The following is a 13,066-nucleotide window of genomic DNA, read 5'->3' as shown; positions in this document are numbered from 1 at the left end:
CCCAGACACACGCAGCTGCTCCTGGGCTCACCCGGCCTGCTGTCTGTGCGTTGGCAGGTCTGACTTGACAGGACTTCACCCGGAGTGAGGGTGAGGGTTCTGGACAAGCCTGGTCTGTTCCATCAACTGTGGCTCATGGGCGATTCAAGGAGTTTCCAAGAGTAAACGGAGTGACTCTTCCAGCCCATCTTTATGTGGGCTTTGGAAACTCGGCACTTGTGTCCCCTCTGTACCTTCAGACTCTCCTGGCGAGCTCCCCAGGGCTGAAAGGGGCACAGACACACCCACAGTGTCTCTGCTGGGCAAATTCTAGCTCGATGGATTGATTGATTTTTTTATTTTAATTTTATTGTCAGCTGTACAGCAAAGTGACTCAGTTCTATGTATATACGTATACACACATTCTTTTTCATATCCTTTTCCATTATGGTTTATCACAGGATACTGGATGTAGTTCCCTGTGCTATACAGTGGGACCTTGTTGTTCATCCATCCTGTGTGTACTGGTTTGCATCCACTAACCCCAGCCTCCCACCCCACCCCTCCCTCAGCTCCCTCTCCCTTGGCGACCACAATTCTGTTCTCCATATCTGTGAGTCTTTTTATGTTTCGCTGCTGTTGTTGTTGTTCAGTCACTAAGTTCTGTCCAATTCTTTGGGATCCCATGGACTGCAGCACGCCAGGCTTCCCTATCCTTCACCATCTCCTGGAGTTTGCTCAAAGAATGTCCATTGAGTCAGTGATGCCATCCAACCATCTTCTTCTCTGTCGTCCCCTTCTCCTCCTGCCCTCAGTGTTTCCCATGAGCATCAGGGTCTTTTCCAGTGAGTTGGCTTTTCGCATCAGGTGGCCAAAATATTGGATCGTCAACTTCAGCATCAGTCCTTCCAATGAATAGTCAGGGTTGATTTCCTTTAGGATTGACTGGTTTGATCTCCTTGTTGTCCAAGGAACTCTCGAGAATCTTCTCCAGCACCACAATTTGAAAGCATCAATTTTTCGGCACTCAGACTTCTTTATGGTCCAACTCTCACATCTGTACATGACTACTGGAAAAACCATAGCTCTGACTAAATGGACCTTTGTTAGCAAAGTGATGCCTCTGCTTGTTAATATGCTCTCTAGGTTTGTCAATGCTTTTCTTCCACGCCGCAAGCATCTTTTAATTTCATGGCTACAGTCACTATCTGCAGTGATTTTGGAGCCCAAGAAAATAAAGTTTCTCACCATTTCCATTGTTTCCCCATCTATTTGCCATGAAGTGATAGGACCAGATGCCATGATCTTAGTTTTTTGAATGTCGAGTTTTAAGCGTTTTTCACTCTCCTCTTTCACCCTTATCAAGAGGCTCTTTAGATCCTCTTTGCTTTCTGTCTTTAGAGTGGTGTCATCTGAGATTGTTGATATTTCTCCTGGCAATCTTGATTCCAGCTTGTGGTCCATCCAGCCTGGCATTTCTCACAGTGTATTCTGCATATAAGTTAAATAGGCAGAGTGTTTCACAGATAAGTTCTGTTTGGTAGATAAGTTCATTTGTGTCGTAGTTGAGACCCCATATATCAGTGGTACCATGTGGTATTTGTCTTTCTCTGTTTGGCCTACTTCACGTAGTGTGATCATCTCTAGTTTTATCCGTGTTGCTGAAAATGTGATTTTATTCTTTTCATGGCTGAGTAGAACCTAGGCCTGTTGACTTAGATGCTTATCTAGCCTCAGAGAGAAGTGCCAACTGAGTTTTCATTTCTTCACTCTCACTGAGGAATGCTCAGTGAGTAGTTGTGAAGGCCGGAGCCCCAGGCAGCCAGAAAGGGTCCCCAGGGTGCACTGAGCCTCCTTATTCTTCCCGGTGGAGGAACCAGAGGTCCAGGGAGGGGACGTCACTGATGTTCCTGGTCGCGTGGATCCGGCTGAAGCACACCTTGCCCGTTGCCAGGCCAGCGTGGACAGGAGTGGAGCTTGGAGGGCACTTCTACAGGAAGCAGAGCCCCAGGTGGGGTGGGAGGCCGGGAAGGCTCTCACACGGAGCGAACCTCAGGAAGCCCATCCTGCCGGTTCCCAGGCCTCTGCCAGGCAGGGAGGTGCTGGGCCTCGGTGGGGGAGCGCAGCAGGCGGGAGCTGGACAGTGATGCTCCCGCCATCTAGCAGCCCGGGGAGATGGTGCGTGCAGCCGTGGTCACAGCGGCCTTTGAGAACTTGATCCAAACTATCGTTCTTTCCCCTAGAAAAAGAGAGAACCCCACATCATTTGCAAGAGGATCAGAGCTCTCCAAGTCTAGTGCTCAGCTTCCAGGGTGGGCTCCCTTAGGTGGTGGCAGAAGCAATGCACTCTGATTGCTAACTTCCTGAGAACCTTTGAGGTTGTCTCTTGTCCTCAGAATAAAGGCAGAACTCTTTAGCAGGCTTTTTCGAAGTTAAGATGCAGTCTGGCCCCTGTAGACCGAGCAGCCTCCCTTTCTCCCCCAGGGGCCTTTTCTCAGCCCCCGTCACCCCCACCCCGTGCTCACCTGGCTGCTTCCCACCACAGGGCCTTTGCACATGCCTTCCCCAACCTGAGACTTTCCCCTCCCGCCCTCCCCCACTCAGCCCTTAGCCCAGCTCCTGTGTCCCTTCCCCAGGGAAGTCTGTCCTGCCAGGTCAGCTCCTCCCCTTGCCTCCTCATCACAGTCATGGTTCTGCTGGCCCCTCAGTCACACCCACCTTTCTTTTCACCTTCTTGAGGGCAGAGAATGCGTCAGTCTGGTTCGCTGTGTGTTCTGGGTGCCTGACACGCAGCAGAGGACGGTACACAGAGGAGCGGCAGGTAGGCAGCTGGCCTTTGCGGAAGCGGGAGGCGTGACATCCGTGGCAGGAGCGGGTTTGGTTTCTCATCTTTGCACCTTCTGGGCCCCAGTGACGCTGCACGCCCAGCTTCTATGCCCTGGTGCCAAATCAAATCTCAGAGGCCAAGTTCTGGGTGAGGTAGAAGAGCCCATGGTGGGTTCCTGGCCTCCAAACGGTGTGTCCCAACCCAGGAGGATGGGATGAGGAGTTCAGTAGTTCAAGGGTGGGCTTGCTGACAAGACGAGGCTGTGTGCAGGATCCACATGTCTCCTCTCTACGTCTGTGGCTCTACTCCTGCCCTGGAACTAGGTCCATCTGCGCTGTTTTTCTAGATTCCATGTATGTGTGTTAATATATGGTATTTGTTTTTCTCTTTCTGACTGACTTCACTCCGTACGACAGACTCTAGGTCTGTCCACATCTCTCTGAATGACTCAGTTTCACTCTTTTTTATGGCCGATACTCCACTGTACATGTGTACCACACCTCTGTAGTCCATCCATCCGTCGGTGGACGTGTAGGTTGTCTGCGGGTCCTGGCTGTAGTCAGTAGTGCGGCTGCTCCTTTCTTGGTTAGCAGCTGTTCGGATTTGCCCTTTGGACCTCCGGGAAGGTCCGGGGGGCTGGAGTCTTGCCGATGAGGAGCGGGGGCCACGGAGCCCCGCAGGGCCCCGCTGGGTCTCAGCAGCCGCCCTCTGTGCGGCGTGGCGAGCCTGACGCGCCGTCTGCCCCCAGGTGTGCTGCGGCTCCTGGAGCACGGGGAGGAGTATGTGTTCACCCTGCCCAGCGCCTATGCCCGGTCCATCCTCACCATCCCATGGGTGGAGCTCGGAGGCAAAGTCAGCATCACCTGCGCCAAGACCGGCTACTCGGCCACCGTCACCTTCCACACGAAGCCTTTCTACGGGGGCAAGGTCCACAGGTAGGCGGCGGCCAGGGCCGGCCCCGGGTCCGTCTGATCACGAGGCCCCAGGTCCCTTCTCTCCATCCGAAGCCTGGGTTCCAGCTGGGAGATGCGTTGATGATCAAACTCCAGTTAACGCGTCCTTTTCAGATGACGGGTCTCCGGGGGAGAGCTCTGACCCCTTCCCAGTCCGGCGAGGTGTGGAGATCAGGGCTTCTGGGGTCATTGTCACCTCTCACTCCCCAGGCCTCCGCCTGACCTGTTCTGACACAGTTGGTCCATGAGCTCCACGCAACACCCTGAGTCCCGTGTCTTTGAGAGCAGGACTGTTTCTGTCCTTTGGGAAGCTAGGAAGCATGCCTTAAGATGTGGAAGGAGACGGCCACTGTTGGAGTGGAGCGTCACCTCGTTTTCATGGTTCTGGCTTTAAGACTCTCCCCCTTTGGAGCAGATCACCGGATAAGCAAGCCCCCATCTTTTACCTTTCCCTTGGAAATTTGTCCTGGGTGGCGTTCCCCTAGGGGTGTTGGAGTGTCCCCCAGACAGTGGATCCCCTCCTGGCCATTTCAGGCTGGACACAGCGGCTCCTAAGAGCCAACTGTGTGTGTCTCTCCCCAGCTCTGTGGCCCCTCATCCCGCCTGGTGGCTTGAGATCCGCCAAGGTTGGGGCAGGGAAGGAATTCACGGAAGGGCTGCAAACCGGGTGTCTCCCCCGTGGCGAGCCCGTTGTTGAAGCGTGACCAGCACAGCACAGACGCCCTTCCCACAGGATCCGCCAGAGGGTCCTGGGTGCGCCCTGGGCCCCCGCCGTGTCCAGGCTCAGGGGGAGTGCTTCCAGGTCTGTGTTCAGAAACTCCATGTTCATCCGGAGTGTGGCCTCTAGGAAAAGAGGACCTGGGCTCCTCCACCTCTCATTCCTGCTGTGTTGTTATGCCCGCAGCAGGCTCCTAGGGAGAGGGAGTGGGCTCTGCCTTCCCCAAGAGCTGAGCCCTTGATTCCCGGGCTGGGTGGGCGAGGCGAGAGGCCGCACACCTCCACCGGGACCCTTGTAAACCAGGCTGCAGGGAGTCGCCCTCGTTTAGTGATTGAAAAGTGCTCCTGAGACTCTTACGTTCTTCTGGTGGTTGAAATGTGCACTATTACTATTATTACTAAAAAAACAGAATTTTTGGCCGCACCCCACAGCATGTAGGATCTAGTTCCCTGACCAACGACCATAGTTCCACCAGGGTTGAACCCACCACCTTGCCCTGGAAGTGTGGAATTTTAACCACTGGACTGCCAGAGAGGTCCCAGAATGTACACTGTTAGGTGCGATTTGAGGAAGAAGGGTGATTTCCACCCCAATAATAACATTTTGCAAAACCTTTGCATGTTTATTAAAACTAAGAAATTAATGAGATTCAACTAAAGAACTCACAATAAAGATCAGTAAAGCATGTATAATTTTAAACTGCCTAATTTGTTGTCAAAAATCAATAAAACAATATTAATTGAAAACAAACTGAGAAGACTGAGGAGGGGATAAATTAGGACTTTGGGATTAACAAATACATACTTTATATAAAACAGGTAAACAACAAGGACCTACTGTATAGCACAGGGGACTCAGTGTCTTCTTATAACCTATAAATGAAAAGAATCTGAAAAATATATATACATGTTCATGTATGTGTGTGTAACTATATGAACCACTATTTTCTTGAAACTAACACAACATTGTAAATTAAGTATACTTCAATTAACAAAAACTAAGCAGTTAACATTGCTGTATCCTTAGACTTTAGTCAGATCTACCTGTTTGCCCACTGATGCCTTCCTTATCTGCTCAAGGATGTTAGATTACATTTTAAGAGCTAGTCTTTGAGCAAAAGAGCAGCCCCATAAAAAAAAAAATCTGCCCATGTGAGCACACCTTTAGAAGTCAGTCTGTGCTCTGATAGACTCACAGTGTGTTCACGGCACTCTTCGTTCACTCAGGGTCACAGCAGAAGTGAAGCACAATCCCACCAACACCATCGTGTGCAAAGCCCATGGGGAGTGGAACGGGACCCTGGAGTTCACCTACAACAACGGGGAGACCAAGGTCATCGACACGACCACACTGCCCGTGTACCCCAAGAAGATCCGCCCCCTGGAGAAGCAGGGCCCCATGGAGTCCAGGTGGGGGCCAAGCTTTGCTGTCCCAGCACGTGACCCTGGCAGAGAGGACGTCCCAGGGGACGGGGCCAGAATCATGCTCTGATTCCTTTAACGCTATCCTCTGGGTGTCACTTACGAATAGACTGGTTGTCGCTTTCAGTTTAGTTGTTCTGCGATCATGGGGCAGAATGTGAAGACAGCCCGCCCGGACTTTACTGCCTGTCTTACAAGAAGTTGTCAGCTCTGCTGGTCTGTTATGTAATCACTAAGTTAAGTACAGAGAGATGTTCGTGATCAAAAAACCATGCAATTAAGCAATGAGATACTTTTTCTTCTTACCAGATTAGCAACATAATTTAAAAAAATTCTGTGCTGGCAAAACTGTGATAAAACTGACACTCTGTGCCAGGAAGGTGCCAGGTTCGCTGCAGGGACCAGTAGCTTTAAATTCATGACTTCTCCTTTATCTTGTAGTCGCTTCTGGGAATCTCATCTAAGGGAGACTCCTTCAATTCACAAAAGGTTTTAAAAATGAAATTTGGGTATGTTTTTTTCGTTAAACAACAAACAGAAACCATCTAACAGTGCAGTGATTTGGAGAAAACAGGTTAAGTGAGTAAAGGAGAATCCACTCTGTCACATGAATATTCTGCAGTCACTTAACGTGATGTTTATGCAGGTATAGAAGCAGAATCTTCTGGAAATGTGCAATTAAAAATTTTTAATCCAGGAGTTCAGCCAAGTTTGCCCCACAGGCCAGATCGCACCTTGTAAACAATTTCTGTAAAATTTTGCGGGAACACCGCCGTGTTCACCTGTTTGCATCTTGTTTGTGGCCACCGTCTTGCGACAATACTAGTGAAATAGTAGTGACCAAGACCACATGGCCTGCAAAGCCTAAAATGTTGGCTCTCTGGCCCTCACAGGAGAACGTTTGCTGGCTCCTGCTCTTATTGAAAAGCATGCTGCTCTATAGAAAGATGACGTGGGATTAACATGAAATCACAGATGATCCCATGAAAGGGTTTGCCATGACCAGAAGAGTTTGCCACCAAATTGGAAAAGTGTTTATTATGTGGAAATGAAGCCAGGGATACCAGTATGTGTAAATCATACGTTGTCACCGAGTTTGCTAGAAAGAGGGCTGCGGTGTCCTGGAAATCTGGCTTTGAGCTAGGAGTCGTCCACTGGTGCCCGTTGATGAGAGTGTAGCCTTCCCCGTGTTGGGAGGGCATAAACCCAGCCCAGTGAGCCGTGATGGGATGTGACCCCTGCCCACGTGGCCTCTGATGACGCCTCCCCCCAGTCAGGAGCCCTGCGGCCCCCTGTCACAGCCCCAGTTGTTTCTGGCGTGGCTGTGGATCACCAAACTGTGATTCCCGTGGGCTGAGCTTCCGAGGATGTCCATGCCTTAGCTGGTCCTTAGGAAGCCTCTTGGAGCCAGGAGCTCAGGCCCCTGCCTGGAGCAGAGCGGATAGGGGATGGAGTGTGGAACGGGAGAGGGGCGGGGGTTGACGCTTCTTGTCTCACACACGTGGACTCCCTGCCACCTGGAGCTGGGCCGTCGGCAAACCCAGCCGCCCACCTTGTTTCCCGTGGTGGGAATGGCCCAGAGGTGCGGTGCCTGCCGTTCGGAGCACCTGAGCCCGCTTACACGCAGGCCAGCCAGGCCCCACCTGCGGAGGCCAAGGAAGGCCCGCCTGGTGGCCTCGGCAGGGAACCCCTACCCCGTTGTGGGAAGAGAAGCTGCTTTTCATCAGCCACCCCCGTCAGCGTGCTCACGATGCCCCGAGCCTGGCCTGCGTGCTCCGCGGCCAGGCCTCCAGGACCTCCCTGCTCTCCGTAAGGGCTCCCCTGGGCTTCCTTTTTGCTTTTCACGCTGACCTGCTCCTACCCTCCCAGCCCTGGAGGCTTTTCTGCCCTGCGTTTTGGCCTGAAATTCAGTGCCTTCCCCGGCGAGCCCTGGCTTGCCCCTCCAAGGGGCTCCAGGTGGAGCCTGTGAATGAAGGGGCTGAGGCCTTGAAGTGGGCTGGCTCCTTGCTCACCAGCCGCGGGGGCTCTCTGCCCTCTAGTTTTGAGGCCGCTATCCTATGATGGGACTTGTCAGGGGAAGTCCTGTCCTGGGAGCACCCCCACCCTGGATGTCCCGGCACCCGGTCGTTCCGTCTGCACGAGATGTGTGTTGAAGGTGGGGGCAATGGAAAAGCCAGTGTGAGGCAGCGACCAGCCCGCCCTGTCTGTTTCCCAGCCCCCTTTCCTCTTTGAGTCCACCTCTTCCCCTCTAAGCTCTCAGGGTGCGGTAGAAAGAGCGAGGGCTGGGAGCCCGCTTGGACCTGGCTTCCTGCCCCGCTCCAGAGCTTTCTCCTGTGTGCGCTGGGAGCCGGGATGCCACTGTCCCCAGCGCTTTGTGCGGTGGGGCAGTGAGCGGGGCGGGCAGTCTGGCCTCTGCAGCCTGAGCCCAGCTCCCGTCTGGACTTGGATTCCCCAGGAGGGCTGCCGCCTTGGCCGGCTCGGCCGCTCCACCGCTGACTCCCTGGCCTAGGAGCTAACAGGGCTCCTGTGCTCAGCCTGCTGCAGAGGTATCCGTGTCCCCCAGGCCAGGGAGGGCGTGCTCGCCGCGGAGAAGCCTGCCGTTTCTTTTGTGCAGATCTGGGCGGGTCCTGATATGAGAAAGTGAAGAAGTGTCCCCTTCACCTAAATGCGGGTTCCCCCCCCCCCCAACTCAGCTCCAGCACAGGGTGGGACTGGGGGGAGGTGTTTCCTGAGGAGGGAAGCCGATGGCTTCTCCAGTAAACGAATGAATGAATGAGTCTGCGTGTAGACACCGGAAGGTGGTGGATCCTCCAGTGTCTGTAACTCCTAGTATGGGGTTCCCCTGCGGGAGCAGCCACTGTTTACATCCATCAACTTGCTGACCTCGGGCAGCTGGCTGCGCTTGGTGGGGGTCTTGTTTTCTCTGCTTTAGGATGGGGTCCTAACATCACGTCTGTGTCACTGGGGTGTTGTGATGATGAGTTAATGTAAACTGCCTATAAACGAGGTGCCCACCGCGTGGCAGGGTCTGCGTGGATTCTGTCTGCAGGGAGCAGCGGGATTCCTCCCGTCACCCCTAGACTGGTCCCTGGGCTCTCAGAGCCCGGGAGGGCAGAGGGGATTCAGAGTTGGGTGCAGATGGGGCTCCGGGCCTTCCTCGCCGGGACCGCAGCCTCGGCCGCTGGCCCTGCCTGACTGCTAACTGTGCCCCCCGTGTTCCCCCAGGAACCTCTGGCGGGAGGTGACCCAGTGCCTGCGCCTAGGGGACATGGAGGCGGCCACCGAGCAGAAGCGGCGGCTGGAGGAGAAGCAGCGGGCGGAGGAGCGGAAGCGGGAGAACCTCCGCGCGCCCTGGCGGCCCAAGTACTTCATCCAGGAGGTGACCCGGCCGGCGTCCGGGGCGGGGTGGGCGGGCTGTCCGTCACGGCCGCGGGCCGGGCAGGGAGGGCGGGGGAGGACCGGGCACCGCGGCCGCGGCCCCAGGGCCCTGAGTGCCGGCTGCCCTCACGTTTCCCGTGGAGGAGCGCCCCTGCCGGTGGGGAGGTGCACTTGGGGGCCGCGGCTCGGGACGCGTCGGCTTAACAGAGATCGTAGACCTGCTGCTCTGCCTTCTATAGCAAATTAGTGGGAAAGGCTGGCCCAACCCACCTCCTCACCTGGGAAGGTTGGGACCTTCCTATGACAAGCACCTCTTTAGAGCTTTGCCTCCTGTGGGGCCAGTGGAATGGACTTGGAGGGAGAGACTGGTGGGGGGTGGGGGAGGGTTGTCCCAGGTCACCATGAATCCTGGGGAAACCACTTCTCCGACCCAGCACCCTGCCCACCTGCTGGTCAAAGCGCCGCGTGCCCAATCTTTGTGGCGCAGCTGGGCAGCATCCTGAGAACATAATTGGAAACAACAAAAGTGCAGGAGCCACAGTTTTTCAGGCAGGGGGTCAGGAGTCTGAGACAATCAATGAGAAACAGGCCGGTGGGGACCAGACAGACCCCAGTCTGTACCTGAAGGGGTGGATGCTACTCACCTCCAGGCCATCACAGGCCGATGACCCAGTTCTTCACGAGAAGCCAGAAATCAGCATTTCTGTGGGAGATCAGATACTCAGCTGGTGTTGAGGAATCTTGAAAGGTTTAAATGCTGAGGGCCAGTGGCAGTCTGTCTGGACTGTCCCTGTCTGGGTGCTGGCGGGGTCTGACTTGCGCTCCGTGGAAGCATGACCCCGAGTAGCCGGAAGGCTGCAGGGAGAGAGGGTGACCATCAGGTGGGCTGGGACCACCCCCCAGAGGCTGCAGCCAGGGCTGTGGGCTGAGCGTTGGCGTCACGGTTGGCCGCTGCCTGAGACAGGAAGCCTGCCTGGGGACACTGAGCGGGTCCTTGTCTGGAGGGCTTGCCCAGGGCAGGTGACTCTATATTAGGGTTCTCCAGGGAAACAGCACAGAACCAACAGGAGATAGGAGTTCATGTAGATTTATGATGAGATGGTGGAGGCTGCAAAGCTACGAGATCTGTGGGTTGCAAGCTGGAACTGCGGGAAAGCCAGTGGTTTATTCACTCCAAAGCCTGAGACCCGGTGAGTTGATGGTGTGAACCTCTGCTCAAGGGCAGAAGTCCAGATGAGTGAGGCAGGACAGACAAGGCCGATCCTTACCTCCTCCACCTTCGGTTCCACTCCGGCGGGGGGAGATGGGGTTATCCCCTCCCCCGCACGGGGGCAGGGTATCTACCGCACCCCACCCATGCCACCCTCCTCCAGAAACACCCTTACCCTCAGACTCAGAAACAAAACTTAACTCGGGGCTGGTCACATCGACACATCAAAGTAACTATTACGGGATCCCCCAGGATCCGACTGTGAGCTAGATATCGTCTCCCAGAGACAGCTGTGTGGCTTGGCTTCTGTGGAACGCTGCACGTGAAGAAGTAAAATGACAGCAAGCCCCATTCTTTTCCCCCTAGAGGGCGTACTAAAAGCCAGTCAGTTTCTAACGGAGGTTTGAGGACACCTGAAGGATACAGACCACCCCAGCCTGGTTGCCGAGCAGTAGGCTCCTCTAGGCGGGCGCCGGGCCCCACGCCACTGGGAGCCTCGGCTTTTCCTCACTGGTGCCGTGTGTGACTGGTGTCGTCTCCCGGGGCTGCCACCTGCTGTGGCCTTTAGCCAGCTGTAAAGTCATTGCCCTGGGCAGGCTCCTCCTGCTCAGGCCCTTGTGTTTTCTCTTTCTTGTCCGTTCATCCAAATACCGTCCTTTTTTTCCCTCCTGTCCTGCCGTTTCAAGGTGCTTTTTCTTTTGGGGCCAATTAATCTTCCTTGATGGAAGCCAGACAGGCCGTCCGCCGCCTCTGTGTTGTTTTGGTCATTTCGTGGGGTTTCCTCCTGAAGTGGCAGATGCGAAGGACCCGGGGGCGCCAGGAGGGTTGGTGAGACCAGCAGCCGGGCTGGGCTGTGCGCCGTGGGGAGCGAGGCCGGGGCGCAGGCTGGTGGGAGCCAGCGCTGCTCTGCAGGGTCCTCAGGGCTGGGCGGGGAGGACCCCTTTGCTTCTGCCCTCGCCTCGCCGACAGTCCCCACGTATTGACGAGTCCTCCTGTCTCTTGCAGGGTGACGGCTGGGTGTACTTCAACCCCCTGTGGAAGGCACACTGATGGTTGGAGAGGCAGAGCTTTCAGAAATAGCCCTGATTTTGTAGGAATTAAAGTGGTACGGTATCAAGGTTCTGCGGGTCTTCCCTGAGACCACCCGAGAACACTCAAGACGCGGTACCTGAGAGAGAGATTCTGTTGTGAACGATGCGCCCCCAGACTCTGCCGTGGGATCGAGCTTATTCAAGAGCCATGTGGGCTTGCGTGTGCACATGTGTCTGTGTGCAGAGCTCCCCGCACACCGTCTGTTCACACGCATGCGCTCTGTCTGCTGGGTATCACTACACACGGAAGCACCGCACTTACCAACAGCGATGTGGGTGATTATGAGCTCCTTTTAATCAATGAGGTTTCAAGTTTTCTAGTTTTCACTTTTGCCAAAAAATGTTTTGCACTTACAAAGTATTCTCCAGTCGACAAGTCCTGTCCAGACGAAGGTGAACGGGCGTGGCCGGACTGCCATCCGTCTGGTGGAAGGTGGCTGCCACTTCACATCATGGCTGTGATTCCCACTCTGCCCCCAACTTCGTTGTTTGTTTGTCCATGCTCAAGACAGATCATCTGCATCTCCTGCGGGATGGGGAGTTGGTAGGAAGCTGTTAAAGGTGTAGGCTGGAGCCTTCCCGGATGGAGCGCCCCCTGGGAGAGCCCACAGCCAGGCCTGCCTTGGGATGGTCCTCCCACGTCCTTGCCCCAGAAGCTTTCTGATGATTTCTTATGCTCAAAGTGCTAGGCATAGTTTTCAGAAGCTGCTGCTTTCATGGTAGAAAACAAGTCCTGTGGAGACTTCACTACTTTTATCTTTGGAAAAAGGGCTTTAGAAGTGAGATATACGCATGCACATACAAACATGCACTACCACAGCCTTGTATTTCGTTTGGGGAAAGAGAAAAGAATACCCAGTGAATTTTTTTTTTTTTTAAGCACATCTCCCTCTCTTGTTTGACCCAAACTCTGCAAGGAAACCACTGTGATTAAAACATCCATACAGCCTGCCTAAGTGTTCCATGGTTTCAGTTCAGTTCCAGTCTTCAGCCTTTACAAATGAGGTCAAGACATGACCAGAATATAAAGCAAGGAGAAAATGAAGTATTTGATCTTTGCTCAATGCTTAATTTATTTTTTACTGTGCCACTCTGAGAATATTTATACAATCCAGTAGCATGAATGCTTCTCTGTAGTAATACGAATTCTGTGCCTTTCGTCTGCTTTCTTAAGACCAATTGTTCACACTTTGTAGACATTAGACAAATATATTTCGATTAAATACTCTACTTATCTGCGTGTCTGTGCTTGATTTTCAGGGATTCCAAAGTTCTGTTGGAATTGGTGGCTCTGCATGAACTCATCTTTTATTGATTAGTGTTCATTTGATGTGAACAGCCATTATATTTCCATCAAAACAGTGTTTTAAACACATTAAACATCATATATGGATATTTTCTGATAAGTTCATAAGAAAATTTAACTTATATCAGGGAATGGTCTTGTTTTGAGAAGTGACTTACCAGGCAAAATGATAAGGTAAGCCTG

At 53.7% G+C, this 13,066-nt stretch overlaps 1 protein-coding gene across 3 annotated transcripts in view; it reads left to right on the top strand.

Moving 5' to 3' along the window:
- Positions 1-12,815, top strand: part of OSBPL10 (oxysterol binding protein like 10) — a 317,366-nt gene extending 304,551 nt beyond the window's left edge. For all 3 annotated transcript variants that reach the window (XM_043885775.1, XM_043885773.1, XM_043885776.1), the window contains 4 exons: positions 3,555-3,741; positions 5,704-5,886; positions 9,124-9,277; positions 11,492-12,815. In XM_043885775.1, coding sequence (XP_043741710.1) covers positions 3,555-3,741; positions 5,704-5,886; positions 9,124-9,277; positions 11,492-11,536 — 569 coding nt within the window. In that variant the 3' untranslated portion in view covers positions 11,537-12,815. The remainder of the gene's footprint in view (positions 1-3,554; positions 3,742-5,703; positions 5,887-9,123; positions 9,278-11,491) is intronic.
- Positions 12,816-13,066: the final 251 nt, after the last annotated feature.

The sequence above is a fragment of the Cervus elaphus genome, chromosome 24, assembly GCF_910594005.1.
Source record: "Cervus elaphus chromosome 24, mCerEla1.1, whole genome shotgun sequence".
NCBI classification, from domain to species: domain Eukaryota; kingdom Metazoa; phylum Chordata; class Mammalia; order Artiodactyla; family Cervidae; genus Cervus; species Cervus elaphus.
Note: the sequence above shows the minus strand (reverse complement) of the source record. Positions and strands in the feature narration are given on the sequence as shown.